At 47.1% G+C, this 15,121-nt stretch overlaps 2 protein-coding genes across 4 annotated transcripts; one reads left to right on the forward strand and one right to left on the reverse strand.

Moving 5' to 3' along the window:
• Nucleotides 1-556: 556 nt before the first annotated feature.
• LOC116772222 (lipase 3-like) lies at nt 557-2,479 on the forward strand. Its single transcript, XM_032664334.2, has one exon. It carries the CDS (start codon nt 752-754, stop codon nt 2,141-2,143), a length of 1,392 nt encoding a protein of 463 aa, XP_032520225.2. The 5' UTR covers nt 557-751; the 3' UTR covers nt 2,144-2,479.
• Nucleotides 2,480-11,587: 9,108 nt separating this feature from the next.
• Nucleotides 11,588-14,813, reverse strand: LOC116771899 (uncharacterized). 3 transcript variants are annotated; one of them, XM_032663894.2, is made up of 7 exons: nt 14,667-14,813; nt 14,293-14,355; nt 13,656-13,983; nt 13,410-13,575; nt 13,080-13,153; nt 12,920-13,005; nt 11,588-12,845 (listed from the first exon to the last, which is right to left on the reverse strand). In XM_032663894.2, exons 2-7 carry the CDS (start codon nt 14,350-14,352, stop codon nt 11,967-11,969), a joined length of 1,593 nt encoding a protein of 530 aa, XP_032519785.2. In that variant the 5' UTR covers nt 14,353-14,355; nt 14,667-14,813; the 3' UTR covers nt 11,588-11,966. The 3 variants fall into 3 exon arrangements, with proteins under 3 accessions (XP_032519785.2, XP_061384298.1, XP_032519784.2); XM_061528314.1 differs by lacking the exon at nt 14,667-14,813 and adding an exon at nt 14,535-14,572; XM_032663893.2 differs by lacking the exon at nt 14,667-14,813 and having other exon boundaries at nt 14,293-14,518.
• Nucleotides 14,814-15,121: the final 308 nt, after the last annotated feature.

Here is a 15,121-nt window from a genome sequence, read left to right on the forward strand (position 1 = left end):
TAATTTAGGACAAAGATATTTTTTTTTTAACAATAGCAACCCTACAGAACACTCAACGTCAGTCAGTCCTTTCATAATATGTGAATTGTCACTTTGAAATACATATAATGAAATGAATAAAATTGAAAAAAAAAACTACAATAATATAAAAGAATTACTAAATGAAGAAGTCGTGATAATGAAAGTCTAAAATGTATATCATGACGGATCCTATGAGTATGTTAATATCTAACAGTCAAATTTCTAAGATATTATCAATAAATGGAAAAATTAAACTTATTAATTATAATTTATACTTTCCGTATTTTAATATAAGTTTTTCGCAGTTTCATATTATATATCAACAATAACAGTTGGTGGCTTGTAGTTCAAAATTACCAATCGTATTCTGTATTATATTATCAATCATCCAGATTACATATATATTATATAACTATGTACACACTTAAATGAATTCACAACAATATCCAACATCACGTTATATATTCTTAAATTAAACATTATAAGGAAAATATACTCAAAAATAGAGAACACTTTAAGTAAGTTGTTTATTTGTAGACACAACGAAATCTATAGAAGATTCAGACAGAAGCCTATTGAAAAAAGACTAAACAGTGATCTTACGTCGAGTAATTCATGGCGATTTATTTTAATTGCATTGAAAAAAAAACGGTGTTTACTCATATCAAGGTTAAACCTCACTACATTATATTACATGGTACCTGTGACTAGCGTTAGTCATTTCTGAAACATGATTGTCACTGGTATAATACATATAGTACTTTTATTATCTTGTAATGGTCAGTTAGAAGGCATACCACAATTACAAGAGTTAATAAGACCATTGACAAAGAATCCTTTCTTACAATCCATCGCTGGAACATCGTCAGACTTCTTAGCCGATAGCGTGGAACTCGTAAGCCACATTCCAATAGCAATCGCCAGGGCTTTGACACCATTAGATGTCTGGCCTGTTCTCGTTAGTCACAGAAATGTAGTCGATTTGACGGATCGGTTTGTCAAAGAATTAGATTTGGGCTCAAAAAACGAAGATGCGACGTTAAACATCACAGAGCTCATATCGAAATATGGTTATCCAGTAGAAACCCACGACGTGGTGACTGAGGATGGGTATGTTCTCCGAATGTTTAGGATACCCGGCAATGGTTCGGTTCTATTCCTCATGCACGGCTTGCTAGGAAGTGCCGATGACTTCGTAGTGGCGGGCGTGGAAAGTGGTCTAGCCTATCAGTTATCCAGAGGAGGCTACGACGTCTGGCTGGGCAACGCTCGAGGAAATAAACACTCGCGTCGTCACACACACTTGCGTCCTTTAGATTCAAAGTTTTGGGACTTTACGTGGCATGAAATAGGTTTATATGACTTGCCCGCCATGATCGACTACGCCTTTGAAAAGAGCGGTTCTACAACACTAAAATATATAGGTCACTCGCAAGGCACCTCAAGCTTCTTCGTTATGGCATCTGAAAGACCTGAGTATAACGAAAAGATTAGTTTGATGGTTGCTCTGTCTCCAGTCGCGTTCATGTCTCACGTGAGATCGCCGATTATAAGACTGCTGGCTTCCGAGGGCCCCCTCTTGTACACTATATCGAATGGTATTGGAATAAATGAATTTCTGCCTGATAATAAACTTGTTAAAACATTGAAGAGTTTGTTATGTAGTGTCGGTGTAATGTCAGAAATATTGTGCAACAATCTTCTATTCTTAATAGTGGGATTCGACCTCGAGCAGTTGAACGTGACCAACCTCCCCGTGTTATTTGGGCATGTTCCATCTGGTTCATCAGCGAAGCAGTTAGCTCATTATGGACAGCTTATAATTTCTGATGAGTTCAGGAAATATGATTACGGTACACACGGGAACTTGAGAAGATATGGAAAAACGTTCCCGCCGAGATACAACCTCAGGAGGATAAGCGCTCCCGTGTCATTATTCTACAGTGATGCCGATTGGTTGGCACATCCCGCTGACGTGAGAAGACTCCTCCACGAGCTCGGGAATGTGGTAGATGTATACAAAATTCCCTACAAATATTTCAATCATCTAGACTTTCTGTTCTCCAAAGACTGCAAAATACTAATTTATGAAAGATTACGAAAGGTTCTCCAGTCTTTTTAGTTATTTTCTTAACTTTTTTTTATTATTTACAATATTTAAATCCCTACTTTATTATGGCTTCAAATGTTAATGGATTGTTAGACAACGTTACTAAGTGACAATGATACCTTCATTATATTTTTTGTATGCCCTATTGTCTTATGACTGACGTCATATGATTGACATCATCAGCAGTTGGGTTTAAAACTTTAGTAGTTCCCGTAACTATTTACTATATACGAATTATTGTTTATATATTTTTGTCGTTCTAGGACCTAGGTGCTGGTGATATATAATTAGTCTTCTTTAAATAATAATACTAATAATTAAATAAACTCCTCTATTCCATTCCTCAAACTCCTTCGCGTTTTCTCCACACATTAAGATTATAGTCGTCCATCAAACAAAAACGTTGATATTGGCAAAATATTCCACGATTCCAGTGTCAATGAAGCCGTAGCATAAAATAAATAAGTAGTTATTAAATAATTATGGAATGACCGACCAAACTATAATGTTTGACAAATCCATAAAAAATAATATAAAATAGTTAATTAGAGCTTCGTTAAATAAAACTTTCCTCCATGGCCCTTTTATTCAGAAATTTTATAGCAAAACTCTGATCAATAATTTCATATGACATTAAATATCAAATTCCTCGGTTTCTTAATTTAAATAAAAATAAAAGCGAACTTTTAATTGAAAGAGTAATAACGTGATAAACATATACGAATCGATAATTTTCTCCTCTTGCTTAAATATTTAACTAAGCAGCCTCCTAGGACATCGGTATATACGTTCCAAAGATTACCATGAACAAACAGGGAGACGAACGGAAACGCAAATATTTAAAAATTGCACTTTTATAGGTATCGTATATACTTTTATATTTAGTGGAAATATATGAATTTGAAATTACTAACAGACACTTCAATGTGTTTATTTGTGGAAATAAATGTCAGTGACATTAAAAAATATCTTATTTCAATGTATAATAAATTTAGCCTAAGCGGCTGCGCTGCGTTTCTGTTTATTCATCGCAATTATCGTTCGTTGCGAAATATTTGAACTTTGTACGCACGCGCTGCTTCGTGAACAGCTTAATGATCAATTTTACTTTTGTGTAATATGTTAATACAGGACAGATAATCAATGGGTTGCGACGCGGAAACCTCCTCGAGCGCCTGGTTGTTACCGGTCCCTCACGGATTACGGTCCGGGGGGAAGGGTAGCAGCTGGGCCTGGTGCAATCTGGGCAACGACGGAGAACGATGTTTGCATAGCAGGCGTCTTTCTTCGGCGGCTAATATCCGCAGGGGGGGGATAGTCTCATGGTCCGGATGCGTGGGTTTCGTTTCGGAGCCTACGCAATTGGTTCGTGGGACTCTAGGGGTGGCGCGGTCGTGTGGCCGTATGGCCTGGCCGGTGAGTGCGGGCCGGCCTTGTGGTCGTTAGACTCTGGGCTGGCCGGCGTGTGGGTCGGAGAGGGGCCCGAGGACCCCCATCCGTGGGCTAGGGCTCCTTCTCGGAATCTGTGCGAAGGGGCTGGCGTGCCGGTCTCGGTGTGTCGGTCATCTTGCTCCCCTGTCCTCTGAAAAGGGGACTCCGGGGGCAGGATCCTTCGTTCTGCCGAGTGGACTCGTTCTGCTCTCGGCACTATCTCGCTCCCCAGCTCCTCTGTATCAGGGGACTCCGGGGATGTGGGAACAAGGAGTGGTAGAGCCTAACTGCGGTCTTCGGACTGTGGCTCGCAATGGGCTGGCTCGTCCGGGGCAGGACCACCCTCTCGCTCAACACCGGGCGTGAAGTTGCGTTCGCGCGGCGTTTCGTTCGGGAGCGGGAATTCCGGTAGCCGGGGAGGGAGGAAGTCTCGCGGTCGGTCTACATGGGTCTCCCTTGGGGAGCTTGAATGCGCGCGTGCATGTGTGTGCGTGCGTGAGTTTGAGTGAATGTGGGGTTGGATCGTGGGACTCGCGAAAGGGGGCTGGCCTTGTGGTCTTCGGACTCTCGGCTGGCTGGGTATGGTGTGTGTGCGTGCGTGAGCGGGGCCTCAGGACTCTCCTGGCACATCTGCCTGTGGGATAGGGCCCTTGCTCGTATGCAAGGTGGAGGCGCGGGTGCACCTACGGTGCGCTGGCTTCCTGCTCTCCTAATGTTGTTCGCAGGAACTCTGGGGACGCAGGACACTCGGCGGTAATACCACTCGTCAGCTCCTCTGCAGCAGGGGACTCCGGCGACGTGGTATCCAAGAGGTGAGTATGAAAGGAGGATCGGGAAGCTTTCTTTCCGATTACCAGGTTCCGCGGTCTCTCGGCAATGGTCTCGCTTGCGGGACTGGTGCGGTGGATCGCGGACCTGGTGTTTGTATGTGTATGTATATGTGTGTAGTGTAGTGGTGGTGAGGGCGTGCCATTTTTGGCGTGCCGTTTTCTGGTTCCCCAGCTCTCCTGTATCAGGAGACCCCGGGGATACCGGATCTGTCACTTCGTGACGTTGCCGAGTGGATTCGTCTGCTCTCGGCACAACCCGCTCCCCAGCTCCCCTGTATCAGGGGACCCCGGGGACGTGGGATCGGGCGGCGGGCGGTCTTCTAGACTACCCGCCGGCCAGACCGTAACCCTCATTGAGAGGACACGGGGGCGTCAGCTGCGAGGAGTAAACCTCTATAAAAAATCCCCAAATTCTCCTAGTTGCGGGGCGCGGCTAGGGATGCTTCTTCGGGAGCGGCTGGGGGGTATCTCAGCCACCGAGCGACCAAGGGGCTCCCGCCCCCGAGGCGGGACGACGATGTAGGTCATCGGAGAGTTTTTATAAAATGAAAGCGAGTTGTAAAAACGATTTACCCCAGGAGGGTACCAGCCGCGCCGCGGCTGGAGAATCCCTCACCGGTTCGCCGGTCTGCCCCTCGTATTCTGGGGGGGGCAACAACCGCTTCGGGAGTCCTTCTTCTAAGGACTCTCTGGGACGAGGTGCAGTGGGCACGGGACCTGGCTTGGGAAAAGGACACCGATCAGCAAAAGATTTGGACAAGGTGATGGTGGTAAGCTCTGACGAGGAGCCTGTAGACGCGTCGGCGGTGCGACCAGTGGCGCGCCAGCCACTAGCGTCCAACGGTGAGAAGGGAAGAGCAACCAGAAGGAGCCCGCGTACAACGAGCGGAAGTGAGATGGAGACGGAGGAGACGCGCTCCGCCTTCTTCGCCGGTACGCCGACGAGCCTGACGCCTCTCCGGAAGCGGCCAGCGACAAGAAGACAACCAGGTGGGAGTTCGTCTGGCGGAAGTGACAAGGCTTCCTTCGCTACTGCGGTGAAGAGAGGACGGGCAGTTGAGGAAGGCGAATCGAACTCGGAGGAGGAAAACGTGGCGAGGTCGACGCGCCGGGTCGAGGTGGCCCTTTCCTCGGTTAAGACGCTGCCAGCCTCGTGCCTCGCGAAAGAGATGGAGAGGGCCCTGAGCGTCATAGTTGACGTGGCCCTCAAATCCAAGAATCTGAAGGGCGGATGCGTCAGGGCATTGAAGACGTCGGCGGCACTCCTGGGGGAGGCAAAAGAGATTCTCCTGCAGCGGACCAGCGGCGAGGAGAATGAGATTCTCCGAGCCCGGCTAGAGGAAGAAAGGAAGAAGAGCTCGCTGCTGGAGAAGGAGCTGGGGCTCCTGAGAGAGGGGCAGGCCCGCTTGCGGGCAGACATGGACCTGCTCGCCACTGCCCCGAAACCAGCACGAGACGAGAAGAGCGAGGAGGAGCTTCGCGGGTCCCTCATGAGGGACCTAGGTGCCATGATGGACGCGAAGCTCCAGGGGATCGCAGACCGGCTGCTCCCCGAAAAGCGCCTGAGGCCGCCCCTAGCGGCGGACAAGAGGCCACCCCCAGCGCCTGCGTCGGCTGCTGTGGCTGAGCCGGCAGGTAGAGTGGCGAGCAGGAAAAAGAACGGTGCCACAAGAAAACAGGAGAAGACGGCGAGACCTCTGCCCCCACCGCCTCCATCCATGGACAAGACATGGACGGAGGTGGTAAAGAAGAAGGGCAAGAAGAAGACCGGCCTGCCAGTAGCCCCACCCCAAGAGGGGCCGAAGGCGAAGAAGCCGGCCAAGGAGAAGAAGAAGGCAAAGAAGAAGAAGAAGAGGAGCCTCAAGAGCGTGAAGAATCCTGCGGTGGTAATTACGCTGCCGCGGGATTCAGAAAGGACGTACGAGGATGTCCTCAAAACGGCGCGGGCGGGACTCAACCTGGCAGAGCTAGGACTGCCGATGGGTCTCGTCTGCAAGAAGACGGTGACGGGAGCCCGCATGTTCGAGCTGCCGGAGAGCGCGGGGGAGGCGAAAGCCGACCTCCTGGCGCAAAAACTCCGGGAGCTCGTCCCTGAGGTGAAAGTCGCCAGACCGGTGAAAAGCGGGGAACTGCGAATCACCGGTTTGGACGACTCCGTCACTAAGGAGGACGTCCTCGCTGCGGTCGCTCGGCAGGGCAATTGCTCTGTCGAGCAAATACGGGTAGGGCCGATCCGCTCCCGCGGGTCCTTCAGCACCGGGGCCGCTTGGGTGAGGTGCCCAGTGGAGGTTGCCAAGTGCCTGGCCGAAGCCGGCCGCCTTTTGGTCGGCTGGAGCTCGGCACGGGTGACACCGCTGGAGCCACGCCCTATGCGGTGCTACCGGTGCCTGGAGGTGGGACATGCGGGCCTCAGATGTCCGTCCAAAACCGACCGCAGCCGTCTGTGCTTCCGTTGCGGCGGCGAAGGACACATCGCTGAGGCCTGCACGTCGGACGCGAAGTGTCCGATCTGTGCGGAGGCGGGAGTCGCCTCCAACCACATGGTGGGGGGCAAACAGTGCCACCCACCGAAGCATAGGAAGGGTAAGGGACCCGGAAAATCCTCGGTCCCCCCGCCCTCTAAATCTGCCGCGCTGGAGGTGCCCATGGAAGTGTAATGGCTTGCACAACCATAAGGTTCCTCCAGGCGAACCTGAACCATTCCCCTGGACCGCAAGACCTTTGCTTGCAGTCCATGGTGGAGTGGTCCATCGATGTGGCAGTTCTCTGCGAGCCGTATTACGTGCCCGATCGCTCGAATTGGGTATGTGATGCGGAGCAGTCTGTGGCGGTAGTCATCTCACCGGGTGCGCGCTCCTCTTCTCCTCTCTCTGTCATCAGAAGGGGAGAAGGGTATGTCGTGGCTCAGTGGGGCGACTTCATACTTGTGGGCGTCTACCTCGCTCCGAGGAAGCCCGTCGTGGAGATCGAAAGACTCCTCGACGAGGTCGGGGCTGAGGTCAGACGTGCGTCGCCGAGACAAGCAATTGTCCTCGGTGACTTTAATGCCCACAGTACGGTGTGGCAATCGCCCGCTACGGACCCTCGCGGGGAGGTGGTGGAGGAGTGGGCTGCAGCGGCTGGCCTATCCCTCCTCAACCGGGGCAATGCAGTCACGTGCGTACGACCGCAGGGCGAATCCATAGTGGACCTTTCGTTCGCTGCTCCTGCGGTTGCAACGCGTGTACGTGACTGGCGAGTCCTGGATGAGGTTGAGACGCTGTCGGACCACTTCTTCATCAGGTTCGAGTTGGCCCCACAGGATGGCTCTTCGTTCCGCCGCCGACCCGTCGGGAACGCTTCGGCGTTCCCACGGTGGTCCCTGACCGAGCTCGACAGGGACATGGCGGTGGAGGCGTCGATCGTCCAAGCTTGGACGATGCGAGTGGAGCAGCCCGTTTCGGTGGATGGGGAGGCGCGCAAATTTCGCCACAGCCTGTGGCGGATTTGCGATGCTGCGATGCCTCGCGTCGCGCAACGCTCCCCCAGACGCCAGGTGTACTGGTGGACGTCAGAGATCGCGCAGCTGCGTGCGGCTTGCGCGGTGGCGAGACGCCAGTATATCCGACAACGGAGGCGGCACCCTCGTAACGAAGCCGTCGAATGTCGGTTTCGTGACGCCTTCAACGGAGCGAAGAGCGGGCTTCAGCTCGCAATCTGCAGGTCGAAGGAGTCGGCTCGAGAGGAGTTGCTTGCGCGTCTGGACAATGACCCGTGGGGGCGTCCGTATCTCGGTGCCCGGAATAAGATCCGGGCCCAGATGGCCCCGGTCACGGAGAGTCTGGAGCCGGAGCTTCTGCAAAGCGTCGTGAGTGCCTTATTCCCTGCGGAGACGGCGCACTCGATGCTAGCGGAGGCTGGCACTTCACGTGGGCCGGACCGGGTGGAATTTATTCCGCCCGTCTCTCTGGAGGAACTCGAGGAGTCTCTGCGGCCTCTCAAAGCCAAGAAAACCGCCCCTGGGCCGGACGGCGTCCCCGGACGTGTCCTGGCCCTGGCTCTGGGCGAGTTGGCCGAGTGGTTCGTGGAGATCCTCAACGAGTGTTTGAGATCGGGTCGCTTTCCATCGTGTTGGAAAGAAGGGCGACTCGTTCTCCTCCAGAAAGAAGGTCGACCTGCAGACTCGCCATCTGCATACCGTCCCATAGTGCTGCTAGACGACGCGGGGAAGCTCTTCGAGCGTATCCTAGCTACCCGTGTCGTCGCACACTTAAGCAGCAACGGACCCGACCTGGCCGAGTGCCAGTATGGTTTTCGGGGTGGCCGGTCTACGATCGATGCCATCTCGAAGCTGAGGGAACTCGCCGATGATGCCGTTTCGGGGGGTGGGGTGATGTTGGCGGTGTCCCTGGACATCTCCAACGCATTCAACACCCTTCCGTTCGGTGTCATTGAAGAGGCCCTCAGATACCATGGTCTGCCAGTTTACATCCGGCAGACCATCGGGTCCTATCTCCGCGAACGAGAGATCTCGTTCGTGGGGAGAGACGGTAGGGTCCATCGCCACGAGGTGCGCTGCGGGATTCCGCAGGGGTCAGTCCTCGGGCCGCTCCTGTGGAACTTGGGGTACGACTTCGTACTTCGCGGCGCCCTCCAGACCGGGCTGAGCGTCGTCTGCTATGCGGACGACACGCTCGTCGGGGCCCAAGGCGTGGACCTGGCAGAGGCGACGTTGCGAGCTGAAGCGGGAGCCGCCTCGATAGTACGGCGCATCGAGATGCTCGGGCTGAGGGTGGGTCTCGACAAAACCGAGGCCCTCCTGTTCCACGGCCCTCGAGCACGACCACCGCCGGGCGCCAGCATCAACATCTGCGGCGCCCGCGTCGAGCTCAGTCCCCGGATGAAATATCTGGGGCTGACTCTGGACGGTAGGTGGAACTTCCGGGAGCACTTTCGCGGTCTCGTCCCGAAATTACTCGGGACGGCGAACGCTCTCGGAAGGCTTCTGCCTAATCTCGGTGGTCCAAGCGCGACATGCCGGCGCTTGTACACCGGCGTGTTGCGTTCGATGGCGCTGTACGGAGCACCAGTGTGGGCCGGTGCCCTCTCGAGGCCGAACGTGGCGTCGCTGCACAGAGCGCAGCGCGTCATGGCTTTGAGAGTGGTGCGTGGATACCGCACGGTCTCCCACGAGGCGGCTTGCGTGCTCGCTGGGACGCCTCCCTGGGACTTGGTCGCCCAAGTTCTGGCGGAGGTGCACCAGTGGCGCGCACGAGCTCGATCCCAGGGTGTGAATCCGCCCTGGGATCCGGTGGATGGTTGGCGACGCTCCGCACACGAGGAGCTACTCCGTCGATGGAGGCGGCGGCTCTCCGAGCCAGTGGCCGGGTTGCGCACCGTGGAGGCGATTCGACCGCTCCTTAAGGAGTGGGTGGATCGCCGACACGGTTCCTTGACCTTCCGGCTGGTGCAGATCCTCTCGGGGCACGGTAGCTTCGGGCGGTATCTGTGCTACATAGTCGGAAGAGAGCCGACGGCGGCGTGTCACCATTGCAGTTGCGTGGATGATACGCCCGACCATACATTAGCGGAGTGCCCTTCGTGGGAAGCGGAGCGTCGCCAACTAATCACCGAAGTTGGCGCGGACCTTTCGCTGCCGGCCGTAGTCAAGGCTATGGTAGGTAGTGAGAGGGCCTGGGCGGCGGTGGTCTCTTTCTGTGAGGTTGTCATCTCGCGGAAGGAGACTGCCGAAAGGGGGAGGGAAGATGATCCCTCCTCGGCGCCGATGCGCCGACGTAGGCTGGGTCGTAGGCAGCGGGCTTATGCCCGCCGAATGCCTCCCCAGTGAGAGGAGCCTGCGGGTGTCGGAGGGGTAATCCGATGCCCGATGATCCAGGCAAATGGAGAGCTGCAGGCCTTACGTTCTGGCAGGCAGTTCTTGGAGAAGGAAGGGGGGTGTGGGTGGGGCCCACCTCTCCTACCGAAGGCGGAGTCCCCTTTTAGGGGCTCGTGCGTAGTGAACGGATGAATGGCAGGCCGTCCCCGTTACACTAGCTTACGCACTGCGCCGAGAACGTCGAGGTGGTTTTAGTGGGTAAAAATCCCACATACCCCGACCGGGTTCCCCCTCGGTCGGAAGTCTTTCAGAAGATTTCCCCTCGTTACCAAAAAAAAAAAAAAAAAGGACAGATAATCAATACGTTACATTTATTGTAGGTTTTATCCAAAAAATATTTTTTCTATGAAAAACGTAAATCTGTATCATCCCCTCTCCTTTTATAATCATTTAATTTAATATTATAATAATTATTTTTTTAACAATTCCCTACATATTTTCTTTTTTGTATTTACATCAAAATTATTTTTTTAGTTTAGAAAGCCCTACAGCATTTTTTCTTTTATATTCCTAAAGTTAGCTCTGCTGAATGCATCTCAGCATTAGCCTGCTATATATATTTAGATGTTTCATAAATATAATAGATAAATCTTTCACAATTTTAGTAGTGTACGATCCTTCATCATAGGTTGTGTTGAGATTCAGATTTTTTGACCTTAAAGACTATGTACATTATATTGTTAATTAAAATAGATTTAGCATAAAATCGATTTTATTAAAATCAAAAACAAGTTGCACAGATTAAGAAAGTCCTCTGACACCCCTTAGGTATGAAAATTGATAAAGGTAAAATTTCTCTACTAATTAGCAATAATGATAATAAAGATTTTACTATCCCGGAAAAAATATTTTATACCTAGCGTTAATGTAGTTTAACTAACATATTTCAAGACGCTTACCATAAGTTTGCACTAACCTAACCTAACACTACATACAGGTTTTAACAGTTTTTTATTTTTTCTTTTACAAATTATTTTATTGACGTCGGTTATTGAATGGGAAACGCTCCGTGTGTAGTGTAACGATGAGAACCTGAGTTAGGCATACTGATATCACACTGTCAGATCTCTGGTTGTCATACGAATTAGTTCAAAAACGAACTCATATTCTCCTTAAAGCATTTTTTTGTCTTAAACAACAATTGAGATCTAAGATTTTCGCGAGTTTTATTCATTTAAATTAAACAACAATTATCAAAAACATTAAAGTCACCTAAATATTTTTATTCAAGGTTCACAAATTAGTGTGTTGATAGGATCTGTAGTTAAGATTAAGGAATTCGTTATCGAAATTATAGGTTATATGTATTTCAAAATACAATTTAATATAAAATGTTATAATACATAATATCACATATAAAAATCGATAAACAGTATATAAAATTTTCAATAATTAACAAGGATTAATGTCATAAAGTGTTATGGTAGAAATTAAAAACTATAATATATACTGTGATTACGCTAGAAGTTCAAACAAAATGATCTTTACTCAGCAAAGTGAATACAAAAACATAGCTGTGTAAGAAACCGCAAGTTATGTTAAATTTATACGCAAAACGTGTTTTTAATAATCATTAAGTATTCAATATACTCCGGCTATACTTATGACTTGGACTGGGCATTACATGAGGCTGTGATGATCAGTTGGACGATCGGTTGGGCGACCAGTCGGACGATAAGTTGAGCGACCAGTTGTACAGTCAGTTGGCAAATATAGTTCCATAGTTGGTCCAAATAACTTTATGTTTGTAGCACGGCTTCCATAGTACATTCGCTTTCCGTCCATCACTTTGCGCCTCCTCTTCCTTATAAACCACGGGCACTTCAAACGTTTCATTTAAGTTCTTAAAGAATGTATCGATCTCATCACTCATGTAGTTGACCAGCAGGCCGCCGCCCTTCATCACGAAGTTGATCACGGACATGTCGACGAGTTTATTACAAAAGTCCACCAGCCAGACTCCCCCGGGAACAATGGTCCCCATTATGACATTGCTTTTTGTGACGCGTACATAGTTGTCCTGGAAATGTTTCTCGAGTATTATGGTCGTGAAAAACGTATGTTTGCGTGACTCTTCCATCAACACAGCTTCCCTCTGTTCTGGGCTGCGTCTCAGCCAGGATTCTCTGAGCTTTTTGATTTGATCCAGCTCCGGTACATGTGGTATTGTCAGAGAGCTGTAGAACAAATCTATGACCGAATAGAAGGCCTGCGAGGATTGCGGCGGTCCTTGGAAGTTGGCGTGATCGTTGACCCATACTATGTTGGAATCCACGTGGTGTGAAATCTCGTTTGTCTCAGCTAAATCACTGCACCAGAGCGAGATAGCGAATGGCTTTTCGTTTTGAAGTAGATTCAGCAGTTCCTTCACTGTTCTATAGGCTTCTAGTACGATAAGCTGATGAGAGTCGTCACGCACGCTGCCCGGTTCCAGCACGAACAGCTTTTCCTCCCGACTGAAGGAGATTTCACAGGACGTGACGTCACTCGCCCTACCTCTCGTTTTCCATTTCATTGCTGACGTAAATCTCTTCAATGCAGATTCTTGAATGAAAACCTTCTTTATTCTCCAGGGATACTGTAATATTATTTAATACCACCGGCTGGTTCATTGATTGCTTTTAAAACTATCAAATATCCTGTAATACATACCCAGGTCGAAGAGGACAAGAATGTATCAACAGCTGAATCAACATCGCTTCTGTTGCTGACAACTCCAACACAGCCGCTACTAAGTTCTGTTACACTTAATAAATATGAGAGAGAATTCCAACCAAGAAAACCACGAACATGAAATAATGAGATAATATACCTGACACTTTCAACAAATCATACTTAGAGCAGTCGGTGTCGTCTGGTACTATAAGCAGCTTCACTTGCAAAATACTGGAAACAAAATAATAGATATTGAATACTATTTATTATAAAGATCTATTATAATACAATGCCTTATAACTTTATTTTGGATTACACAAAAAATAATTCAAGTGTACAATGTTTTTCTAAAGGTACCTCTTTTTTATAAATAGCAGGTATAAATGTTGCTAATACTTTTTTTGGTATATAATCAATATAATTTATTTTTATAACAATCACTAAATTAAGTTACTCAATACATTTTGTGTATAAAAAAATAACTGACCCAACTTCGTGGCACAGGTCTACAAACAGCGAGCCAATGACTGCAGTGTGTTTGTCGCATATTATTGTAATTATCTTAGTCTTATTTAAAATATGACACAGAAGTGACTGGCCGACAAAACCAAGTACAGCTAATGGTGTATCCGACAGAAATGCTAATTTATCACCTGAAGTAACATTTGAAATTCATATCAGTGACACGCACACATACACATATATATGTGTATATACATTGTTTTATACTCACAATAAACATTGTTATAAATTACAAAATTCTTTTTTTCCTGATTACAATATAAGAGGTTGTTAAAAATCAATTTCAGATCATATCTCTCCACATCCTTCACAGGAACCCCACGGATCAGGTATTCCAATTGACAAAATAAATTTGCATTTGTTTTAATTAACTTGTACAAGGCTGATAAGTTACTCGGTGTTTCTCCTTTATTTTCAAGCTTATCTGGTTCTGTATCAATGTCAGAAAAGAATATTTTATTATTGAATGCATTCATCTCATAAGAACCGTTTTCTCCATATCCTCTTGAATGTATTTCTAATTTAGTTTTCAAGTACTCCTGCAATTTGTAATTTTTAATAATTAAATCAGTGTACCTTTAATTTAAAAGTTTTCACATTACTCATATCTCATATCTATCAACAAAAAAACATGAGAATGATTCATTTTTATTAATTATAAATAAAAATTACACTTTCTGTTTTTGCCTTTTAGCATTACAATTCTGAGAATCATGTCTTAGTCATTTAATTTCAATGTAAATTTTGTATACTTTTTATTTTTTATTAGATTACATATTTCATACAAACATTTCACCGCCTGGGACTGTACATGCATAATTAAATGAGTAAGAAACTTAAAACCTCACCTCAGCTAGTTGGGTGTTTACTGGTGTTTCATCAAAATGTATAGAATCAGGGGACGCCATTGTCTAACAGAATATCACTTAATTAGCAAATTAAAAGTGTAGTGATACTCAATATATAATAATAAACTAAAATGTTTCATATATTTTGATTTTTGTATTAAATATAATAAAGTCAGTATCCGGTATATCATGTGTTTGATAGTTTATCAATATATGCCGCTCTTAAAAAAAAAAATTATGACCTTTGACAGTTCAGTTCTTTAACACTTAAACGTATGTGATTAATATTCAAGTTCTTACAACAACAATCTATTATAATTCGTTATTGGTTTTATAAAGCAATTCGAATACTATATAGTAAAGGCAATACATACAAATAGTGACAGTTATTTAATAAGCGTCGAAGTTAAAATATGTTAAAACTTCAAGACAGTAACATGTAGTAGTATCAAATATGTATAGATAAGTTTTAAATTATTAACTGTTTAGTACTTAGTACTCTGACGATGTCAAATGACATTTGACAAAAGTTCATACGTCCTCTACAATACTCGGGTACCTACTTTGTTGTTATCGGATGAGGAAAATAATACTAGAGGGAGTTGTTTATATTCATTACATATTAAAAATCCGTCACACATACGTATTATTGGCATAAAGACATCGGTATAATAATAATAATCTCATAAATATTATAGTATGTTTTTCTAAACGTCAATCATTATTAAACTATGATAAAAAAATCTAACGTCTTTGTACTCGAATTTTTAGAATGCTGAAAGAGACGCTGCTAAAAATTGGTTTTTCCAAACTAATGTGAAACTAGTTC

This window comes from Danaus plexippus, assembly GCF_018135715.1.
Source record: "Danaus plexippus chromosome 16 unlocalized genomic scaffold, MEX_DaPlex mxdp_31, whole genome shotgun sequence".
NCBI lineage: Eukaryota > Metazoa > Arthropoda > Insecta > Lepidoptera > Nymphalidae > Danaus > Danaus plexippus.

Coding starts and splice junctions, on each gene's coding strand:
- LOC116772222 (XM_032664334.2), top strand. CDS start 752: ATGATTGTCACTGGTATAATACATATAGTACTTTTATTATCTTGTAAT.
- LOC116771899 (XM_032663894.2), bottom strand. CDS start 14,352: ATGGCGTCCCCTGATTCTATACATTTTGATGAAACACCAGTAAACACC. Junction 13,154..13,409: donor GACCTGTGCCACGAAGTTGG/GTCAGTTATTTT, acceptor TTTTGTTTCCAG/TATTTTGCAAGTGAAGCTGC. Junction 13,006..13,079: donor TGATTTGTTGAAAGTGTCAG/GTATATTATCTC, acceptor TAAGTGTAACAG/AACTTAGTAGCGGCTGTGTT.